At 41.0% G+C, this 24,723-nt stretch overlaps 1 protein-coding gene across 3 annotated transcripts in view; it reads right to left on the bottom strand.

Annotated features, from left to right (window-relative positions):
* The window catches only part of PRXL2A (peroxiredoxin like 2A), a 50,570-nt gene extending 26,326 nt beyond the window's left edge, over positions 1-24,244 (bottom strand). Inside the window, exon 1 of one of the 3 annotated variants that reach the window (XM_020977344.2) lies at positions 24,119-24,244. Coding sequence is in view for 1 of the 3 variants with exons in the window: in XM_020977342.2 (XP_020833001.1) it covers positions 17,933-17,945 (13 nt within the window). In the remaining 2 variants the exon portion in view is untranslated. Of the gene's footprint in view, positions 1-1,030; positions 1,182-17,932; positions 18,091-24,118 lie in introns of those variants that run through there. The other 2 variants (XM_020977342.2, XM_020977345.2) reach the window with 2 other exon arrangements.
* Between the last annotated feature and the right edge of the window lie 479 nt (positions 24,245-24,723).

Raw genomic sequence — 24,723 nt, 5'->3', positions numbered from 1 at the left:
TGTGCTTATCACTTCTATGCTATCATTAGACTGTGCAGTCCTCCATTAGACTGCAAGCTTCTTGAGAACAGGAACTGTCCTTTACTTCTCCTTGTCTCTCCATCATTTAGTACAGTGTCTGGCACACAGTATGTGCTTAATAAATAGTTATTGACTCATTGGTAGGGTCCTGAGTTTAGTTGAATTACAGAAATATAAATAGCATGTATAACCAGTGTGTATTTTCCCAGAAGAAAGGGATGTCACTGAATGGACCAAGGAGCAAACCCTCAAGTTCCTGGTTGCTGGTTTCGGTTGGTCAGGCATGCAGATGTCCTTTAGGGACTTGGCTGTAGATACCAACCACTTGCTATTTCAAATCCAGCTCAAGCTCCAAACCCTGAACAATCGGTTTCACTTTACATGCGATCTGAACCACGGTAGTTAGTGGGGTGACTGTCTGACCACTGGGCAACACCACAAAACCAGACCAAACCAAACAGAAGTACATTGGACCTCATCTGCTTTTACAGTAAGTTAATCGTAAGATAATTGTTGGTTACTAAACTAACTAAAACAAAAATAGCAGGAAGCAAATAATCAGATCTAAGCAAAGAATAATTTCTGAGAAGGCTGGACAGAATACAGGTTAGATTAAAAAATGGAAATCGGTAGATCTTCTGCGTCCTTGGAGCCAGGGAAGACGCTGTTCTAGACACAGCCTCCTACCGATGCAAAGACTAGATTTAACACCAAAGCCCTGAAACGACTTGGTTGATCAGGAAAAATTAGCTCCGACAGGTGAAGACTCTACATATAAAAACTGTGAATGAAGAACAATCCACTTTGCCTGCCCTATTACCACTCTAAAAACTGAAGGACTGACCCCCCTGCCCACTTTGTTCTCTACAAGCCACATGCTCCTCGGTAGCCTCTAACACTTTCCTTGCTCTCTTGCTGGGTCAGTTAGGCAAATTCCAGAGCACCTGACTGTAGTCACCCTGGCAGGTGCTGCCGAATTCTGCAAGGTATTCTGAGTGAAAGGACTTACCTCCAATATCCAGGGCTCAGACACGTCCCCAACCCACCTCCTCCACACCAAGTCTCTCACTCTTGCTGTCAAGCCTGAACCACTCGGAAAGACAAGGGTTGAGCGCTAAAAGAGCCCTTTCCAATGGAATTGGTCCTTATGAACAGCTTTTGATTTATCCCCGAAGCTGCACTCCTTGGGCGGGACTGACTGGGCACAAGCCCAACATAAAAACCTGGAGCAGATAGCCAATCAGATTGGGCTATCACAAGTGGCCGGGTGCCAGCTTCCCCAGGGGCCCATCCAAAGGTTGAGAGAAACATTTTGAGTCATTAGCAATCGTGCAGGTTATGACATCTGGCAAGTGCCAACCATTCCTACTCCTTCCCTACTGTCCCAGGGCCTAACTACCCACATGGTCTTTCCATAATAAGGCCTTCTAAACTGAGCTGTCCGTATCACTTAAAAAGAAGACCACTTTTTATCATGCATGTCTGTTCTCTCTTCTTGTCTTCTCATAGAAGCTTGCTGGTATAAAGTACTTTGAGAATGTTCATTCCCCCACCCAAATTCCTTACTGCACACCCAGGAAGTATGACTGGCACTGTGGCCCTCATCCTGATATTAAGAAATCTATGGAACATTTGGCCTTACAACATAGAATAAGAACTTGTAACTTGCAAAATTCTCAACACCAGATCATTACTAGGCTGCAAAATTTTAAGCTAACTCATTCATGCGTTAATTCATTCAGTAAGCAATTATTAATCACCTGCTATGTGTTGGGATAATCCATACAGACTCTATATGTACTCTGACAAAATTAACTAGAAGCAACATAGATACAATTCTGGACTTAGAGTAAGGAAGACGTGGGTTTAAATCCTTCCTGAGACACTTAGTAGTCGTGTAACTGTATTTAACCTGTCTGAGCCTCAATTATCTCATCTGTAAAATGAGAGATTTGGACTCCACAGCCTCTTTCCACTCAGCTCTAAATTTACCATCTAGGACAATACAACTGCTTAGTTTGTGAATTATTTAGAAAAAAATAAAATCACTTGATATGGTAGAATCTTAAAGACTCACTTTCAACATGGTATTTTCCATGTATATATCAAAATTATACAAGGTTTCTAGAAAGATATGATAATAGCCGGGATAACTTTGTTCAAAGATGCTTTTATTATTAATATCAAAGGAGGCATAAGAAAGGGGAAAGTTGTCCTCTTTTGCTAAAGGTGTTCACCACCATCATGAAGAGGACCTAGCAGAGTCTGAGTAGAAGAGGCATTTCCTTGTCATCCTCCAGATACTCCTATCTGTGGATGACACTGTACAGACTGAGTCAAGCCTAGGAGGCAGCAAGGCCCAAGGGGGAGAGGATTAACTTTGGGGTCAGAGGATGTGGGTTCAAACCCCACCTCTGATGCTTACTAACCATGGAACCTTGGTCAAGTCACTTAACCTCCACAGTTTTGAGTTTCTTCATCTTCTTCATCTGTAAAATCAAGAGATTGGACTGAAGTCTCTTCCAGTTCCATATCTATAATTCTATGAACACTACAAAGACTCCTAAATAAAACCCATAATCACTCAAAAGTACTGGGCCTAATCATCCACACAGAAAAACTAAGTGGATGAAGAACCCTTATTGTCCCGGCTATGTTATATAGCTGGCTGGATAACTCAAAGCACTCATCTATCAGTGTTTGTATGCATGTGCATATGTGTATGTACGTATATGTGTGTATAGACACATACTTTTTTTTTTAACATATCTGGAAGACATTACAAATGGACAATGAACTGGGCCCAGAATTGAAGGGGAGGAGAGTGAGATGGATAGCCTTTGGGAAACTGCAAAGGTCTTTTAATGACCTCCCCTCTCCCTAAGCTTCCCCCTGAAACAAAAGCCTAGCTTTTCAACACTAATATTCTTCAGGTGATGTTGAATGTCTGTGAGTCATGGAACACTATAACCCTATGAACAAGCAAAACTTAGGATCACCCAAAGGACAATGGAGATGTGGATAGTGGGCATGAGCAGGTTACAACATTCACAAATTGACACATTACATTGGAGTCACGATACAAAGAATGCTATCAAAAAATGTATGATCAAAAGAGACGGGCCAGTCGCATAGGGCAAAAGTGAGGTAAAAACTGAAAGATAAGTCATATGCTCCACTGATACTCTCGAAATATCGAAAGAATATGGGGAAGGCCCTCAACATGTTGGATGGATCCCCATTCACCCCTACGGTGAGCTCATGGGAGAACAAAAATAGGAGCTCCATACAATGGGCAGACATGGATGGGCTGGAATTCACATAATTTGAGGAAAAATCCAAACCAAAGACGTCACACATCCATTAGAGTATTGGGGCTTTCTTAAAGTACCTTTCTTACAAGGTCAAAAGGCAGACATGTTTGCAGCTAAGCTTTTGCCAGTGGGTAAAAAAATCAGACAGCTCCAGATCATGCCTTTTAATGGCTGTCCTTTATGTTTATTGTCTACAATGAAGGAGCCCCGGTCAGACAACATGTAGCAAATGATTGGTTCTGGGTACCATGCTTTAAGGAGTACATTGATAAACTGGAGAGCTTCCAAAAAAGTGCAACCAAGATGATGAAAGCTTTGAGATCACGTTTCTATGAGGATGGGTCTTCAAGCAAAAGGATAACCACTTACTAGAGAGGGCATTCTTAATCAGTTATTTGACAGACTAATCAGGGGTGGGGAACCTGTGGCCTTCTAGGTCCTCAGGTGCAGCCTTTTGACTGAGTCCAAGTTTTACAGAACAAATCCACAGAGGATGTGCTCTGTGAAGTTTGGATTCAGTCAAAGGGCCACACTTGAGGGCCACAAGAGGCCTTGAGGCCACAGGTTTGCCACCCCTGGACCAGATGGTCTCTGAGGACTCTTCTGCATTATGTGATTCTATGATTAAGTGCTAAGTACAGAAGGCAGTACAAAGATAAATAAAAATATCTATGGTCACTGTCCTAGAAGAAGTATAAGACTTTAGGCTAACTGATGTCAACGGATCCTACTGGCTGGGCTAAAACAACTATCTGTGCTAACTCCTCCCATATTTGTGTTTTATTTAAAGAAAAAAGAAGGAAGAATGGTGCAATTTTTGTCAAGATACTAAAGAAATGATGTCAGGAATTCAAGGATCTATGATATCATCAGCTGGGAACTCCTTTAAAAGCTCCTTGAGGGCAGTGATTGTGTTTTGTTTTTGTCTTTGCATCTCAGTGCTTTGCACATAGTAGGCATTTTAAAAATGCTTGTCATTTTGAAATGAACTCTCTGGAGTTTGAAGACTACTTTAATGAGCCACCGCAGTCCAAACAATTCATTATCTTATAGTCAACCTTCAGCCAAGGTGAAGAATTTTTTCCAACCTGGCTAGACTGACCTCAGAGGCAAGGAGACAGTCCACCACTGGGCCTGAGCTTGGAACCCTTCCCACTTGGGTAGGAGCTGCTAGAACTTGTACTCTGCTGAGAACCCAGTGCTAGTCCACACCATGATGAGGCATCACAGGGTGGAGCGGGGGATAAATAAAGTTATACACAGTCATAGAAAATATCATAAGTAAAAGATTAATTACTACCAGAAACAAGTATAGACACTGTCAAATTAGAAACCTTACCTGTACACAAGACCAACCTGGGTGGCACCCGCAGTATTGTACCTCCAAGAAGATATTGGCCTGAGGCATAGGGAGGGAAGCAGGAAAAAATGAGAGAGGAAGAAAAGGAAGTAGGTGGGAGAAGGGAGGAGTGACAAAGGAAAGAAAAATAAAGTGATGCTTATAATGAGACCCAACAGGAAGAGAGCCAAAGAGGTGCCCCTCCTTCACTGATATGACCTGGGCCAGAGCTGGTCTCCCTATTATCCCTAGAATCTTCCTATTTTTAAGTGGTAGAGGACTAATTCCTGTTTTCCCCTCCTCCCATGGAAATTCCATGACACTCCCAGGAAACTGCTTCCAATGCTATTCTTTCATTCCGTTCATTAATTCAGCACCTACCCTGTTCAATGTATTATGCTTGGTACTACGGAAATTCAATTGTTGAATAAAATATAGCCTCTGCCCCTCAAGCAATTTATAAGCCAGTGTCAAGACTATTTTCCTAGAAATCAGACAATTAAAACTAATTTTATTCCTACCTCCATACACAGTTAACCTAAGGAAAAGACCATTTTTTAAATTATTATTAAGAATAATAATAGGATAGCTACTACATGCCAGGCACTATGCTAAGTGCTTTATAATTATTATCTCATTTGTTCCTTACAACAATCCTGAGGTAGATGCTATTATTATCTTCATTTTACAGATGAGGAAACTGAGGCAGACAGTGGTTAAGTGACTTGCACAGCATCACACAGCTAGTAAGTGTCTGCAGTCAGATTTGAACTCAGGTCTTCCTGACTCCAGGCCCAGTGCTCTATCCGCTGTACCACTCAGCTGCCCCTCATCCAAAGACTTATTAAATCTTTTCCCAAGTCTTCCAAAAACTTGGGTGAGAGAGCCCCATGAAGAGGAAAGAATTTGACAGGAAATTTTAAAAATAGCTCCTAGTGTAAAGGAATAAAATCTCCTTTATGTAATTCTGCTTAGACAAAGCAATGGTTTTGAAAACTGACCTCTTCATGTCCAAGGTTACTGAGGAGAACTGCCATTCTCTCTGTTTGTAAGCGGGCCAGCTAGGTAGTGCAGCGGATACAGTGCCAGGCCTGGAGTCAGGAGGACCTGAGTTCAAATTCACCCTCAGATACTTCTTAGCTGTGTGACCCTGGGTAAGTCATTTAACCCTGTTTGCCTCAGTTTCTCCATCTGCAAAATGAGCTGGAGAAGGAAATGGCAAACCATTCCAGTATCTTTACCAAGAAAACACCAAATGGGATCACAAAGATTTGGACATAAACTACAATGTAATGGTAGTTGAGTTGAATGCCAATCTTTTCCTAGGTACCACAACAAGCATTTATTAAATGCCTATGAGTGAGACATAGCCTCTGTGAAGACTTCTCAGGGTGGCGATTAAGAGACTGTCTCAAAACTAGAGACAAGCTCTGAAAGACTGAACAGGCCTAAGTTTTGGTTTCCTAGGAATTACCTAACTCATGGGAATCCGGCCCTAAACCCCCCCTTGATTGCCACACCACTGCCATATCAGCATTAAATTTGCTAGATAAGGCCATGTGTGTTTGGATTGGCTATACCCTGTCTCCTTGTTCTTTGTCCCTGGAGAAGATTTTCGCACCCAGAATGTAAGCTTGCTTCCCAGCTAATGGGAATAAGGGATAGTGGTGGGTGGAGGTTTGTTTGCATAGGGTATATAATCTCATTTTGCTTTTGGTGCCTCGCCTGTCTCCTGCTGATAGTGTACCTGAGGAGCAGACGCCCCTTCTCTGTGAGATTGTACTAATGAGTAACTTTTGCTTCCACCTTGAGAAGTCTCTGAGTTTAATTTAGTTAGGGTCGCTGTCCACATAATATCCTTGCCAGGTTCTGTGACTACAAAGATGAAATGAAAAAACAGCTTCTGCTCTCAAGTGCCTTATAGTCTATGATGGGGGAGGGGAGATACACCATACAAAGAAATCAGTATATACATGTTAATTTGACGAGGGCAAAAGCATTAACACTTCGGGGGATCTAGAAGAGTTTCCTGTGGGAGGTGGCCCCCGAGTTGAGCCCTGAAAAAAGTTGAGGATTCTTAGAGGTGAAGGTGATATTAGCCTCCACAAAGCCAACCCCTCCAAATCCACATTGTAAAGAGAGGGAGGAAGCAATGGCTAAGTAAGAGAATGCCAGGGCCTGGTGACATCTAGTAGGGACTTTGTGTTCCCTGAGACTATAGCTGTGAAGGCCTGGAAGGAACTCTGAAACAATGGTAAACCGAGTGCTTCGGATATTGGATATCCCTAATTGGTTTAGCACCCTGGTCAACAAATGAGAAAAATTCATATGGGCAAATGGTGTTGACCACCACTGTGGGAAAACCACCAATGTGCATAAAATGGAATGATGAAATGCTTTCACCAGGCACCAGTACTATACAGGACAAAACTGGAAATATACCTCACCACAATTCTAAGTAAAAGCTTCATGCTTGCTGCTTTTTGACAATGACACCTCTAGGCCTAAGTCACACAACAACACATTGCAGATCAATTAGGATAATCATGAGAAATGACTTGTGAAAAATGATGATTCATAACCACATACCTTGGAGATTCAGAGCTTCTCTCCACCCCACCCCACCCCACCCCTTCTCCCAAAGTCTTGACCTTAAATTTCGTTTTTCTCCAGAAGGACATCATTGATAATGAGATTGCATTGACTCTCTTTATTGTGGTCAGCCCTCACCCACAGCTTGCAAGTAATTTAATCTTAAATAGGGAAGCCCATTGTGTTCTTTCTTTAGCAGATTCTTTTTCAGGTGTGGGCAATGTCAAGCAAGGCCCTTTGAATCTAAACTTTTGTTCTGTGAAGTTTGGATTCAGCCAAAAGGGCACCCTTGAGGACCTAGCGGCCACAGATGGCCTCAAGGCCACAGGTTTCTCACCCCTGGAGATAGCCCAAGGCTGGGAGTGGTCTGGTATAGAGATATTTTCTCTAGTCCAGGGGTGAAATGATGATGGAGTGACATCAGTCCCTGTCGAAAGAGTATATAAACTGTGCACCCTAACCACAAAGTGAACTCAGTTCCAGACTGGATCCCATGCATGACACATGCATGCTGTCCACTTTGAGATAAATAAACACTGATACAACTAATCCTGTTTGTCTTTCTTAGACCTAACTCTTAAGGTTGAAAGACTTCATCCCTAATCCCAGAGTACAAGAAATAAAAGTTGAAATCAAGGAGCTACTAAAATCTAAAAAAGTAACAGTTGAGAAACCTAAGACCAATATGCATTTTAATGCAAATGCCAGATATTCTACATAATAACCAAATGGATAACAAAGATAATACAATTATCTGACATGGTTTTGAAGAGAAGATCTGAATTTTAAAAGTGCCTTTTAGAGTTTGACTCAGGTATAATGAAAATGTTAATATTATTTGTTTGAATTTTTAATATTTTATTTTTACATGCAAATAGAATTTTGACATTCTTTTTAAAACATTTGAGCTCCAAATTCTAAAATTATTTATTTGATGCACACATGGAAAATATAATTTATTTTATTTATAATACCTGTTTAATATAAAAAATAATTTATGTAAAATTTAGCATCTTTCAGGGAGACAGCTTAAGCCCCTTACGGCTCAGCTTAACCTTAGATCCATTATCATTACTTCTAAACACAAGTAGGTATGGCTTTCAAATTAAAGAGGAAGTCATTCTAAAACATCTTATAAATCACTTAATGTCCATAGCTGACACCCTAATGTGGCTCTTCTGAAAAACACATTAAATACCTCTTCCATCTCATGGAATCTCTCTCCAATGATATCAAGATGTCATTTAGACATGATAGGCTTAAAATTCTTCATGAACATGAAGAAAAGAGAAACTGAAGGCTTTGAGCTTGAATCTAGAAGTCAAACTGAATCAATGGATGAAGGTGATACTTTTCCAATATCTTGATCTCCACTAGGCAAGATAAAATGAGCATAACTGCTAAGAGAAGATACTTACTAATGGGATTAACATTTAAAGCAAATGACACCTATTCAATACCATTCTTTATATATATATATATACATATATACTTAGAACTAGAAAATAAATAATACACTTTTAAAGTATCTTTTTTAAAAAATCACATAATACCATATCAGTAAAATACAGTGCTTGTAACCCTAAGATGTTATAGTCCTGTCTGATTACTGAGGCCCCATTTGGGGTTTTCTTGGCAAAGATATTAGAGTGCTTTGCCATTTCCTTTTCCAGCTCATTTTGCAGATGAGGAAACTGAGGCAAACAGAGTTAAGTGACTTGTCCAGGGCCATACAGCTAGTTAAGTGTCTGAAGGAGGATTCGAGCTCAGGAAGATGAGTCTTCCTGACTTCAAGCCCTAGCACTTTATCCACTGCACCACTTAGCTACCCTAACCTAAAGATAGATGTTGAAAAATGAATACTTCTTGGAGTACATAATAAAGAAGTTAAAAACTTACAAAAATACTCTTTGAACATCATATATCACCTGATGAACAATAGTAAAGGCTGAATAGGAACACAGTTTTGACTTGTTGAATACAACTGAAGGGGGTTAACTCCAGATAGAGCCTATGAAATGGCAAAGATCCAAGCGTGAAATCAAAAAACTCTCTGTGAGTGGACATCCACATAAACTCAACCAACAATAAGTCAGAAAAGCAATGTCAAACAAATAACTGGATCATGTAGATTTATACAGGATTGAGGGTTAATATGATGACAATTCAGGACCAGGTCACTGATGCCAGAAATTACAGAAGGGTTATTCTCAAAGAGCGGTGACTTAAAGTTGGACTCATTCAAAGAAATGTCAGAAACTGTGCAACACATCACACTGGATTGTGAAAATTTAGCATCTACTGAAAAACTAGCAAAACACAAGCCATTTGGCTAGAATTATACATCAAAAGTCAACCTTCAAAGACTAGTAGATGACAGACCTCCACACTGAAAAAAAATACCTCAAAATATTCCTGAGATTTCAACAAATAAACTATACTGGTCCTGAATCATTATCACAGATGAAGCTGTTGTCCACAATCTTCCAGACATATTTATCTGTGAAAGTATAAGAACAATGTTTTTAATAGCTATGGCCATGGCAAATACTCAATCACCAAGCTATGGGGAATAAAAGGCTTTCAATATACAGACACCTAGTCAGAAAATATCAAAATCAAGAGGGAACAGGTATTTCTCATCCCTATTGTCCCATCTGCTACTAGATTTGTCCTGAAAAAGCTTTGTGAGTCTAGAGAAGATAAGCTTTTATCCTAATGCTTTTATTCAGTTACAAAAAGCAGTTATTTTTATCTATCTATGCAATAGTCCACACATTATTAGCTCTAAAAGGATAATAGCAGGATAATGACTATTTCCAGGACCATTTCTACCTGAAGTACATTGAAAAAGATGAGAAGAATGAAATAAATAATAACATCAACCAAAACAATGATAAAAGCTGGCATTTATATAGTACTGAGTTTTGCAAAACATTATACACATACATATATACATACATAACATATATGAATATAGAACAAACTGCAATACAAAATAATACATGACGTACGTGCATTAGAGAGCTGCAAAACAAAGTGTTATATAAGGTTCAAGGAAGAAAAGATCACTACTGACATGGGGATGTCAAGGAAGATATAATGAAAGATATAGCATTTTTAGGGGGTTGTTGAAGATTGGGTAAGCAATTAGCAGGCAAAGAGAGAGGGGAAAGGGCATTCCAAGTAGGGGGACCAATTTGGACAAAGGCTTGGAAGCAGGAAAGTTTAGGGGATGTTGGAGGGACACAGAATAGTCTTGTCTGGCTAGAGGATGGAGTAATTGGTAGGGACTAATTTGACATAGGCTGGAAAGTTTTTGTGGTGAGGAAAGGTTTTGAATGCCAGGGAAGGAGCTTGTACTTGATAGATAATAGGGTGTCACTGAAGATTTTTGAGCAGAGGAATGACATGTGCACATCTATTTATAAAATACACAGTCCAGCAGGATCCACCTAGGGCAGTGTGTCTGCATCAAAGGAGGTGCTGTGCTCTATGGGCAAAGCCAAATTACAGGAGCTCAAAAGAAACGTGAGATGCACAAATTTAGAGACATCTCCCCTCTAAATATTCACATGGACTATTTGTGCTGACCTGGAGTAGAGCCTTCCAAGCTTGTAATGGTTTGATCAGCCACAATCCAACACACTGTACCTTGACCCAACATAGTGATATCATTTTGAGCACAAAGGACAACCACCAACCAGTCCAGAAGGGTTATGAAGGCTATATTGGAAGGGTCAGAAAGAAGAAAGAAAGGCCTTTTAGGAAACTTTTATACTTGTTCTGGAAGCTGGTAATGAGTGTTTGGGATGGCATTAATGGGAACAGATTGAAACGGGGAAGGTCTGAGAGATATTTGGTATATAGAAAATTCACAGGATTTTATAACTACTTAATGATGGAGGTAAAGGGGGAAAAAGCAATTTAAGATTATATCATTTTAAATATGAGAGACCAGTGGTGTTACAAAGAGAAAAGGGTCAGAAAACAGAACAGGTTTAGGGAGAAAGATAGTAACCTTGTTTTGAAGAGGAGGTATTTGAAAAACATGACACCTCAAGAAGTGAAGAGAGTTACTGAGCCACAGTCCTCATTGACCAAAAAAAGAAAAATACAGAAGAGTCATACTTAAATTCCTTTTGGAGAACTTCCCAAACCCCTAGAGAAAGCTCTCCATTTGCTATGAATAACCAGAGCTCCAAGCTAAGGAAATGAATGCAGATCTGGGGAGATTTTTGTCTCCATTCCCGTTGGCTGTTCTCTCCATCTGGAAAAGAGTTGTTAGTAAGACTGAACGAAGACAGACTTAAAAGTACAGACTTGAGAGGAAAGAAGAGGTAACTCCACTTGAAAATAAATCCTCTCTACTAGCACCTTCCCCCCATCTGAGATTCTCAAAATGACTTTTCTTTTTCTTTTTTTTTTTTCAGGCTTTACTAGTTTAAAAAAAATTTAAAAACATTTTTATTTAAAGTTTTGAGTTCCAAATTCTATCCCTTCCTTCCTAACTCCCCTCTCAGGGAGAGGTTAAGCAATCAGACATAGGTTATACACATGCAATTATGTAAAACATTTCCATATTGTTCATTTTGTACAAGAAGACTTGAATAAAAGAAAAAAAATAAAAGTGAAAAAAAGCATGCTTCATCATTAGTCCTTTGGGATTGTCTTGGATCATTGTATTGCTGAAAATAGCTAAGTCATTCACAGTTCTTCACTGAACAATATTGCTGTTACTATGTACAATGCAAAACAACTTTTCAAACCCAAACCATATTGTAAAATAACCATTTCTGTTAAGTGCCATTTGTCTGGATCCACAATTCCTCGGTCTCTACCTATAAAAGTCTGTTTACAGTCATTCCATTTTCTCATCCTTATGTGATTATAATTTCATGAAAAGATTGGTTGTATTGTTATTTTGCATTTATATAGCATCTTTCCCCTGAGAAGCTCAAAGGATTAACAGAGGCCCTATTCCTTAAATTTCCCATTTCAATCGAACATAAAACCCATTTCAATAATCCTTCTCTACAGCCCCTCTCCCCAAAGTTCTACTCTGATGTCTTGGTGGGGAGGTGTTTCCTTCAAGGACTGACTTAAGTGCCACCTACTACATAAAGCCTTTTCCAAATACCCTCTCTTCTCCTGCTAAAGTCTTCCTTCCTTCTCACCTTTTATCTATCCCTCTACAAGTATATATTGTTTCTCGCCTGAATAGACTGTAAACTCCTCAAGGACAGAGGCACTGAAATTCTTTTGAGAGATTATAGATCTCCTTTAAAAGTCACTACAATAAGATGTGACTCAATGCTATCAGTACAAGCAAAAACACCTGGGAGACACTTTTCATGAGAGCAGCAAATGCCTTTGGTGAACATCGGTTCCCTGCTTCACTTCTATTAATAATCAAAGGGTCAAACAAAGTTATTGCTGCTATTATATTTTTTCAAGTCAGTTTGTTGGATCAGATAGAAATCCTGACCCTAGGTCCTATGACTCACCCTGCTTCCCAATTCCCCTGCCTCCAGGCATTCTAAGAGATAAGGGTGAAGAGCCATCTGGGGGAGCAGCCAGAGCAAAGGCACAGAGATGGGAGAGAGTATTGTATGAAAAAAACAGCAGGAAGGTCAGATTGGCTGGACCACTGAGTCTGGCACAGAGCAGAGCAATACATAATAAATCACGAAAGTGTGGCAAGAACCAGCTTGTGAAGGACTTTAAAGGAAAAATTTGTACTTGGTCCTAGAGACAAGAGAGAGACAATATGGATTGAACAGGAGTGATGTGGTTAGATCTGTCCTTAATCAAGGAAAATCACTTTGGCGGCAGTCTGGGTGGAGGACAGATTTGAGACAGACCAATTAGGAGGCTATTACAATTGTTCAGATAAGAAACGATGAGAGCCTGAATTAGGGGTGGCCTAGTGTTCCAGTATAGGGGAGACAGGAGATATCATGGAGGCAGAATTGATAAGATTTGCCCCTAAGTTGGCTATGTGGGTTGAGCGAAAGTGAGGATAACTTCAAGGTCACAAACCTGCATGGCTACATGGAAGGTGATACCTTTGACAGAAATAGGGAATTTCAGAAGAGTGGCAGGTTTGGGGGGAAAAAGCATGACTTCTGTTTTGGACATGCTGAATTTGAGAAGCCCACAGAACATCCCATTTGATGATGTGAGCTGGAAACTCAGTAGAGTACTTAGGGCTAGATAAATAGACATGGCAGTCATCTGCACAGAGCTGATAATAAGACCCATGGGACCTGATGGAGATGCCAAATGAAAGAGTATGTAGAGAAAAGAGACGCTGGGGGGCTTGAGGTATACCTATAGTTATGGTGCCAGATATGGATGATGACACAGCAAAGGGGATTGACAAGGAACAATCATATAGGTAGAAGAAGCAAGAAATGGCAATGGCATACAAGCCCATAGAGAAGAGAGAAGTCAACAATGCCAAATGCTACAGAAGTCAAGAAGGATGAGGAGGCTACCATGTTTGATGAATAAGATTTTATATACATATACACATATATTTTATATATAATTGATAACTTTGGAGAGAACAATTTAAGTTGAATGATAAGATTAGAAGCCTGAATATAAAGGGATGCAAAGTAGAAGGGCAACAAGAGTATCTTACTTTTTTCTAGGAATTTAGCCAGGAAAGACAGGAGAGATGCAGGGTCATAGAATGAGGTCAAGAAGTTTTGGGGTAGATCCCTGGCTGATGATTTCTGAAGGGAATCAAACATGAAAACACAAGGCATGGTTTGTAATTTGCATCAGTGAAGAGAGTAGTCACACCAAAAAGATCATGAATCCCTTGTAGCATCAAAACAATAATCCCTCAGTGACACCAAAAGAATTCTTATGGAGAAAGCCTTTGATAAAAAGAGTTCCTGCTTCCTTAATCCCTGATGGGGCTCCAGAGCATTGCAAGAAGCCCCTACCATATGACGAGGGCAGTCATTGTGCATGGGCAGCCAGCCATTGGAGCCAACAGCTGGGCTTGGTCACTAACCAGCAAATTTGTGATTGATCACAAAATCATTGAACCAAATGCCTGGGCGTGGGAATTTCCTGGCTCTGGATATTGCTTTAGAGGAGAAAATAAATAAATGAATGAATAAAGGAATGAATGGGTAAATAGGTAAATACATATATACATACATATAAAAACACACATGTATACACTGCCATTTTTTAAAATGTGTTGAGGGACAATCTTAAGAGTCTGATAAGGGTTTAAGATCCAAGGCAGAGTTTGACCTCTGCCCAGGCTTTTACCCGAAAGGGCTTAATGATTAAGAGGTATGGCTCTCCAATCTCTCCCTGTTAGGAGGTTGCTGAGACTTTCCTTCTCACTCTTTGAACCTTAGATTTATACATTCACTCCTCTATGCAGGTGGCGCCAAGGCGCCTGGGAAAACCTTGGAAAATACAACCCAATCTAGGAACCCTGATAACGAGGAAATGTATGTTGTCACGTCCTCAGCAGATGTTTTGGGGAGTATCTCACGGGGAGGACTCTTTGAAGTTAGGCTAGATTTTCTCTAGCTGAGTCAGTTCTGCTGCTCCGCCTGGCCCATGTCTCAAGTTTATTTCATGCCTCTCCATTTGGTGTACGATCTGGTTGTGGGCAACAAAAATGTTAATATTTTATAAGAATGAAGGATCAAGGACATCTCTAAGAATAAGGACCTATGGTTTCTGGAGGGAGGATAAAAGGTCTTCAGTTCTCTCTGAGGAAAAAAGACGAGTGAGCTCTCTTCCTAAAAAGAGAAAAAGTGCACACTCACTTGGGCTTGGTGCCATTCATGCCACCTGGGCCATACCAGGCAGCCTCCTATCCTGGGTAAGCAATCTTTCTTCTGCCTCAGTGTGTTCTCTATTCTTCCAACTGTAGTTTCTGAGTATTTAAAAAAAAATAACTCATTTCCCAGCTTTCCTACCAAAAAGAAGCAAATGGGTTTCACCAAAATAAGCATACATTTTTAGTAAACAGATACTGGTCTTTCAGCCAGGTGTTTTCAGGGAAGTTTTGAAGAAAGAAAGGAAAGGTGGAAAAGGTAAAATCCTGGATACAGAGACAATCAGAAGTCCTGAGCCTTAGTCCTACTGCCTACTGGTATGGTGTGACCTTGGACAAGTCACTTAACCTTGGGAGGCTGCATGGGGCAGTGGAAGAAATGCAGAATTTGGAGTTAGAAGATCTGAGTTCCAATTCCAGCTTTGCCACATATTACTTCTGCGACTTTGGGCAATACATTGGACTTTTCTGGGCTTTGGTTTCCTCATCCATAAAATAAGGTTGGCTTAGAAAGTCCCCTCCCCACCCTAGCTCTAAATTTATGATCCTTTACTATTTCCACCCACTGGTCCTAGTTCTGCCCAAGTAGAACAATTCTTTGCTCTGCACGATTGCTTTATAAAATTGGAAGACAATTACCATTTATTCCACTAAGTCTTCTTTTTGCCAGGTTAGACATGCCCAGTTCCTTTAATGGATGACCGTACAGCATGAACTCAAGGCCCTCTATCACCCTGTTTGCCCTCTTTTGGATGTGCTACAGCTTATCAACCCTAACCCTTCTAAAAATGTAGTGGCCACCCACTACATTCCTATACTAAAGTTTGTTCATCCATTCCTCAGTTGTTGGGTATGCACTCAATTTCCAATTCTTTGCTACTACAAAAAGAGTTGCTATAAATATTTTTGTACATATGGTTCCTTTTCATTTTTCCTTGTCTCTTATGGTAATGGAATATTATTATGTCATATGAAATGACAAAAGGAATGGTTTCAGGGAAACTTTAGAGAACTTGTAGGAAGTGATATAGAGTGAAGTGAGTAAAATCAGGTGAACAATTTATGTGACAACAATAATACTGCAAAGTTAAACAAATTCAAAAGACTTTGGAATTCTGATCAATGTAACAATCAACCATAATTCCAAAACACAAGGGATGAGACATATATCATTTTTTTGGACATAGTCAATATGGAGATTTGTTTTGATTGACTATTCATATTTGTCACAAGGGTTTGGTTTTTTTTTTAATCTTTTAATGGGGTAGGAGAGGGAGAAATGAATGAGAGAAAATGTTTGTTAATGGAAAAAAATAAACTTTAAAAAATGGTACCCCAGAAACCCACCATATTCCAGATTCAATCTGACTTCCACATGGGACTCCCTAGATGTGTACACTATATATGAAAGACAGATCTTAATGCCAAGTCATGATACAAGACTTGGAACTGTCTGACTTTTTACCCAGTAGCAAGTGCCCAGCTGGAAACACATTTGCACTTTGCCCTAGTAGTGAAAGTACTTAAAGAAGGCCAGTATTGTTCCTCTGATAAAAGACTCAGTTCCTGTGGTCTATTCTCGCCAACTTCAAAGTCAAATCTTCCTGCCCCTTCGAGTCTCTAACAGGAACAACAGGGAAGTAATGAATTACTGAGATATGAATTCTACGGGTCAAAAAACATTAACATGATCTCTTTTTCTTACAGAAGAAGTGAAGAACATTCAAACTTCAGTTTAGAAGAAAATTCTGGAAAGGGGGACTTCTCATCAACAATTTTCTGGGTAACAAGTTTTACATCCAAAATTTTTATTTAAACACCTATTAAAAAAAAACACAACCCTTTCTAAAACATTTAACTTCCCTTTCCTGTTTTAGTAAGCAGAATACAATGAACAAAATAGACTGTTTCTTTTCAGTCTGAAGATTTTGTAGGGCATCGGGACCTTAATCTTAAACATTACTTCTTGACAATCCACGACTGGAATATAAAAGGTGAAGGAATATAAAAGGTGAAGGAGACTAAGTTCTTAAGTAATGTTAGTAATAGGACACGTTCATCTAGTGTTCACAGGATAATGAAGTATTTTATATCCTCACATGATCCTCCTAACAACTCTATGTGATAGAGATAGTTATTAGTTATTATTCCCATGAAGGAACTGAGGCTAAAAGAGGATAATGATTTTTCCAGGATCACACAATCAGAAAGTGACAGTGAAAAAAAAAAAGATCCAAATTCAGGTCTTTGTGATTCTAAGTCCAATGCTCTCATACCTACCCTAAGATTAACTTTAAATTTAAAATTTAAATTTTTATTTGATTAATTATTTTATTATTGATTAATTACATTTATATTTTTTTAAAAAATAGCTAATAACCTTTTCTTGTTGTTTGAATCTTAGAAAGTTAAAGCCTAGAGGAACCATAAAGACTGTCCAGGCTAACCACCCATGGGACTAGCACAGGTCTGACCATGTTCAGTAAACTCTAGCAGCTGCCTATCATTTCCAGGATTAAAAAAATATTCCAGCTTTAAAACCCTTTATACCATGGCCTCCTACCTTTCCAACCTTCTTAGAGCTCTCCACTCCCACATCCCCATGTGCTCCAAGATCACTGTGGTCAGTGTCACTGGCCTCTGCAAACAAGACGCTCCCTTGGCCCTGGGCATTTTCTCTCACGGTTTCCTAGTGCCTGACATTTTCTCTCCTCAATTCTGCCTCTGGTTTCCTTTGCTTCCTTCAAGTCCCCCATAAAACGCCACCTTCTAGAACAATCCTTTCCCTATCTCCCTTAATATCAGTGCCTTCTCTTTAAGATTACAGCCAATCAATTCTGTAAATACCTTGTTTACACATAGTCGTTAGCAAGGTGTCTCCTCCTTTAGTCTGTGAACTCCCTGAGAGTAGCGACTGTCTTTTCCTGTCCTTTGGATTCCAGGAACTTAGCCCAGTGCCTGGAACATGGAGGGTGCTTAATAAATGCTTCTTGACTTGAAGAAACTCTATCTTAGAGGCTCATTGACATCGCAAAACTAGTCTGTGGCAGTCACGACCAGAACCCAGGTTCCCAGACTTCCAGTCTAAGGCTACTTTCTATTACATCATACTTTGTCTTTCTCTAGTAGGGATACAGTGACAATACAGAATACAACAAAAGCCAGGAGCTTTTTTGTTTGTTCCAAGAATCAACAACAACAACAAAGAAGATTATTTATATAATGTGTTTATTGTGAACCCCTCTCCCCCAAAATCCACAAACCCACGAAATCAGGGTGTGTGTGGTCACAGTTTAATTTCTCTCAAGCTGGCTTGACATGGGAGTTCAGTACAAAACTAGGTCCCCTAAAGGGGTCACTTCAGAACTGGCTCAATTTGGGAGTTTTGGGGTACAGCCTTATATGCCCTTAGAAGAGTAGGTGTTCCCAAGGGATGCCAATCAGCTCTGGGAGGCAGGCTATATTAAAATGAGAGTTCTTCAGTATGTGACCCAGGTCACTTAATCCTGGTCGAAGAGACATCAATTTCCATATCACCTGTCTTGACAATTGGGAGGAATCAACATTCTCCCAGACCTGGTAACATAATGAGCAAGAATAGACCCATTTAGAATACATCTTAATATCCTTCTGAAGAAGGACTGAACTTTAAAAAAGAAAGGGGGATGGGGAAGCTGTGAGTTTCCAAGATAATGATTACTAAGAAAAAATTTTCACTATATACATGTAAACATATATATCATATTTATTTTTATGTATTTATTTTTAAACTTATATGGATATGTATATACATGTTTATATACACACATATACTCTCTACACACACACACACACACACACCCACACACGCATCCCAGACAGGAAGGATAGGAAGATGGAAGGGAGTAACTTCATCCACTCCTCTTGGCTTTTTGTCTTTGCTCTATTCATTTGCATGCCAGTCTGGGAAGATGCTGGGATGGAGGGAGGCACTGTGGCCTCAGCCTCCATACAGCCCTCTGGATTGTTTTTTTCTTGGTAGAATTCCTAGAATAGGTCTTGAGGACATATGATTCCCATCAGGGATTAAACTGAAATTATGAGGAATTTTCTAATCGCATATCAGATAGTTGTCTGCCCCAGATAGGTGCAGAAATTTCAGGACCAGAAATAAGCAATCAAAAGAACAAGTATGCTTGGCCTGGAGGTACTGCCACTGGCTTTTGTTGGCTTCCCAGGATGAAGATAAATGTGGGGGTTCATACACAGGCTTAAGAATGAAGTAAAAGAGCTGCCTGCCTGTCCTTGTCAGGGAGAGGTTTTCTAATCACGGCATCTTAGCAAAGGGGAGCAGAGTCCAAAGATAGTAACAGAGAGCAACTCAGCAACTAAGACACCATAAAAGACTCTCAGTAGAGAACAGGGACATGAGCGCCTGAGGAATGACCACAGTGTAATGATCTTCCCAAAGGATATCATCAACTCTTCAGCACTACAGGTGTGAATGGCCAGGTCACATGGGTTCTAGGCACACGGATGCCTCATAACACTATTCCCTCTGTGTACGCCCTCCTCTCATAGGTGATATATAAGCCTGTGGAAGAGAGTGTTCAAGTGAGCATGGAGAGATCTTTTTTTGCTGTGCTGTTGATCAAATATCTTTCGCATTCTTTCAAATGTATCCTGGGGCAGCTGGGGGATGAAATGGATAGAACATCTGCCCTGGAGTCAGGAGGACCTGAGTCCTCAAGACAGAAAATTCTACTGGGGCCAGTCTGTGTGTATGTAGACTGACAAAAGGGAAAATAGGTCTCAGACACTTGACACTGGCTGTATGACCCTAGGCAAGTCACTTCACTCTGATTGCCTTGCCAAGAAAAAAAAATAATGCATCCTAATGGCTTCATTTAAAAATACAGATATTTGCTGGGGTTTGTGAACTACAGTTTTGAACAAGTGCTGATGACATATGGTAATTTGTGCAAACCTATATTGGAAAGTAGACACTCCAATGACTTTATAACTAAAAGAAGGGAGGAAACAACCAAATTAATTGAAGACTATGGTTCCAGTGAATCAAAATTTTATTTGAATATAGTTAGGTGAGTTCAGAAAAGTTTTCCACTTTCACGCCCCTTCCATCAACCAAGTTATGCTCTTTCATGGACACAGCTTGGATGTAGCTTGTGTCTATATCCATCAGCCCCTGGGCAGAATGCTGGTGAGGCCCACCCTTCTCGCACTGTTTGTTTAAAAGCCACTCCTTCAGTGGGATCTCCATGGGTACTCAGCTAAAGTAGCTGTTCCTACTCTCTTCTAAGAACATGGTACATATTCCTCATATGAGTCACTTAAAAGCAAGAATGTGGGGCAATGACCAACCCTAGTCATTAAATTGTCAGTGTGATCTATATTAAAGCAAAGAGGGTTGGACTTGAACTCAGAAGACCTGCGCTCTCTCAGCTTTGACATGTACTGTCTATGTGACTCTGATCAAGTCTCTGGGCCTGTTTCCTCACCTTTAAAGCGAATATAATCACACTTATACCACCCTTGTTCAGTCATTTTTCAGCATGTCAGACTCTTTGTGATACCATTTGGGGTTTTCTTGGCAAAGGTAGTGGAGTGGTTTACAATTTCCTTCTGCAGCTCATTTTACAGATGAGGTGAGTAAGGCAAATAGGGTTAAGTTACTTGCCCAAGGTCACATAGCTAGTGTACGTCTGAGGTCAGATTTGAAATCAGGAAGATAAATCTTCCTGACTCCAGGCTGGGCGCTCTATTCATTGCCACACTTAGCTACATGCCAGCAACCTCACAGGTTTCTCGTGAGGAACACACAACATATAAAAACAAACTATTGTTTCTTTTCCTTAAAAAGAAACAAAAGGGAAGAAATTCTGAATTTGAAAAAGGCAGCAGAGAAGAGTCATTGAAACACAAATATATACACTATGGAGATGCCTTATGATTACAGTAAAAGACAGTCTCCTGAATGAGAAGGGACATGAGAGCTTCTCTAAATATCCAACTGTACAGAACAGGAATCCCTTTACATGTGCTCTCTGATGGCTGGCCAAGGTTTAGTTCCAATGCCATTTTCCTTTTTGTCTGTCTTCACAGACTGACTCCAGCAGAATTTTCTTTCTCATTTCTCTCTCCCAACAAATCCTTTCAGTGTATGGCATACACTGTGTAGCCATTAACATCATAACCTGTTAGTATATAGTCTGTGTTCAGTAACATTATGAATCCTTTTAAAAATTAATTTGCATTGCTATATTTTGTTTTTAATCACCTTCATTTCTGAATATATCCATCCCCTAAACCTATGCCATCCTTTGTAACAAAAAATAAGAGATGGAGAATGACAAGGCAGTTCAGTCAAACTAACCAACATAGCAACTTAGTATATAACATTCCATACCCATAGTCCCCCACCTTTCTAATGAAGTGAGGTCCACCATGAATCCTAATGTAAATTCAATTAAAGACATGAAAATACCTAAAAACACTCCTACTGTTTCCCCACACTTAGTTACTTATGGTCTTTCCCTCCTAATCAGTTTTTAGGTTTTATTCCTTTGATTCTCTCAGACACTTTTGGGGAATGTTTTCATTCCATTTCATTTGAGCTTCCCAACTATGGACTTATTTTTTAATTTACATTTTGGGTTGCTCTAATGTTAAGAAGAATAAATTATTCTGCAGTTACAAGTTGTTGGGTTTTTTTCCCACTCTCTCCTCCCCACCAAATATAACTGACCAGAACTTCAGCCTACCTACAAATAAATCCATCATACATTTCCCAACAATGTTTTCCTTCTTATCCCGCAAACACAACACAGTTGGTGAAAAATAGAATCATAAATCCGGTGCTTCGTACTTCAGGAGATTACTAGCTCTGCAACAGAACTCCTTGAGAGTGCCTTGCTTATTCTGAGCTGGAAGCAGTCAACCTATTTGAGACTGTGGTTTCTGTTAAGCCACAGAAGCTGCCTAAGCAGTTCACCAAACAAAATTTTGGCTGTTCTGCTCCAAATTGTGTCCTGAGAGCTCAGCAACTACTGTCCACAGTCCTCATTCCTTAAAGAGAACCTCCAATTTATAAATAGGTTTAAAGGAATTTATTTAAAAATTGGTTTATTTTTTAAAGTGATGTAAAGGAATTTATGATGCAAAAACTGGCTATTAAAGCATGAAAGATCTGGGTAGCTGGAAGAGAGGTAACCCAGCCTAGTGAGTAGCACGTTCCACTGGGGAATCAGGAAGACTAGGTTCAAATCTACCCTCTTCCCCCCCAACACTAGCTGTGTGATAATAGGCAAATAACTTTACTTTTCTGAGACTCAGTTTCCTCATCTGAAAATCAGGATGATACCTGTTATACCTACCTTACAAGCTGTGAGGTTCAAATCAGGTAATCACATAGTGTACTTTGAAAATTGTAAAGCTTTATAAAGGTCAGTTGTTATTAAAATTGGTTGTCGGAGGAGATAAATTGACTGGTATGTTTATTTATGTAGCCAGTGCCCCTCCTATCTTTGTCTTATTCTTCCTACTGGACTGCAAACTCTTTGAAGACAAGGGCCCTGTCTTATTGATGACTCTACTCTCAGTGTCTAATTTTTAAGCAGCTGGTAGTGCCTCAGTACAGTGGGATCTCAATAAATGAGTGTGGAATGAATGAATGATTGAATGGACAAATGAATGAACTGTTGCTGCCTCTTCTGAAGAGCCTTTGTCCAAGGGAGACACAAGTTGAAAGGACAGGCTCACTCTAGAAAGGAGAGAAGGAAGGTGTCCTAACTGCTGAGTCAGTTCTTTGACCGGGGGCTTTGCCCTAAGGTCAGTACCACTGAGGCTGGGAAAGAATTGGACAATGTCATCCACCTCCATCACACTGGCTGAGTTCCGAGAAAAAAATACCCCTCTCTTCTTTGCAGGAGGTGGGAAGCAACAATTACTTTTTGCCAATGACCGTCCAAGAAGAGTAACACTGCTATTCTCCTCCTGCCCTCGCCCCCAATTATTGCTATAAATTCTTTGAAAGTATTGAAATAAATCCTGAAGCTCATGTATAATTCTGAGTAGCCTTGGAAGCTGGTTCTTTTGGAAACTATGAAGTTAGTTTCAGAAAAGGAAAAATCTGACTCCAGCATCCTCTTCTATGTCTCTACTAATCATGTTGCTCTCCCACTCCACTACAGGAGAGAAGGGCTGAACTAAAAGAGAGGTGACTGGGAGTGTGGATTGCCAGGGACTCCCCCGGAAAGCTGTCCCATTTTCTTCGTTCTCAATGCTAGGTTGAAACTCCATGTTTGCTCACCTGCTATCAGTGTGTTCACAGCCTAGTCACGCCATCTGGCCTTTGGATAAATTGAACTAAGTCCACGGCAAGCAGGCTTTATCAAGTCACACCACCCACCCCTCCACTCCTAGGTCCTCCCAGACAGACTGAGCACAGAGGGCCATGATCCTACTGGTAAACAAGCAGCTGTTCGAAACCAAAACCAGCCCTGCACCTAGCACACACAGAAGAATGCCCCTAGGAGGGATTCGAGCACACTCTTCGCACACCTGTCCAGGGGAGGTGACTCCACTCCACCTGGCTCAGTCAGTCCCCTCCCCGGCCAGTTTCCACAGCACCGGGCACGTGGTGTGCAGCCAGTGGTGGGATCCCATTGATATCTGCGGGTGGGGGCTGGGCGGAACTCCCGGGAGCCAGGGCTGGAGGGGGGATGCCCAGAGACTCTCTCCAGCCTTTTCATCTTACAGAACTGCAGATCGAGGCCCAGGGAGGGAAAGGAAACTTAGAGGTCACAGAGAACAGACCCAGGGGTGGCTGTCCCTCCAGTGGCCCCTGCCTGGGCCTTTGGGTAACCTCATCATCACCTCTGCAAAGCCCCAGGCAGGTGCAGGATCCTTGAGGATGGGGAAGCCCTGCAGGAGGGTTCAGTGCCTAAAGTCGGGACGCCAGCCCCACTCCCCGGGAAGCCCCAAGGACCATGAACAAGGCCTCCGCCTTCCCTCCCTCGTGCAGCTGCTACTCACACAGCTCCTGGTCCTCCGCCTCCTTCTCCTTCTCCCGGTTTCCAAAACCTCCAGCTGCCCCTCCCCCCTCACGCTGGAGCTTGGGGCAGAAGCCCTGAGCCTCTGGGGGCGGGGCCCTGGCTCTCCAGTCCCTAATCCCGCCCCTCACTCGAGCTGCTTGGAGAGGGAGCGGAGCAGGAGAGGGTGGAGTCAGAGGCAATTCCCTCCCACCCTCACCTCCCTTAGCTCGCGGGTAGGAAAACCCCGGCAGTGGCTTTTCTCCTCTTTGTCATTCCTATTAGCTCCCCCGGCTGCTGGCGCTGGTGCCTCTACCACTGCTCGGTTTGCCTGCTCTAAAGCCAGAAAGGTTTGAAAAGGGAGCCTTTAGCCAAAATAAAGTCCTTTCAAGCCCTAGGTGCTCCGGCGAGCAGCTAGAGAGAATGAAACTGAGTCTGAAGCCAAGTTTCTTGAAGTTGAAGGCAGGGAGCCCTAGGGGAATTTCTAACTCCCCCACCCCACCCCAGGCAGGCTGGCGTTGGAGACTTGGTACAGTCTGATAATGGTTTGCTCCTTTTCAAGCTCCCACTCACCTATATCCTTGAAGACAGATTTAGAGCGTCCTTCGG

Source organism: Phascolarctos cinereus, unplaced genomic scaffold (genome assembly GCF_003287225.1).
Source record: "Phascolarctos cinereus isolate Bilbo 61053 unplaced genomic scaffold, phaCin_HiC Scaffold_3;HRSCAF=262, whole genome shotgun sequence".
In the NCBI taxonomy this organism is placed as follows: domain Eukaryota; kingdom Metazoa; phylum Chordata; class Mammalia; order Diprotodontia; family Phascolarctidae; genus Phascolarctos; species Phascolarctos cinereus.
This window is presented reverse-complemented; position numbering and strand designations above follow the sequence as displayed.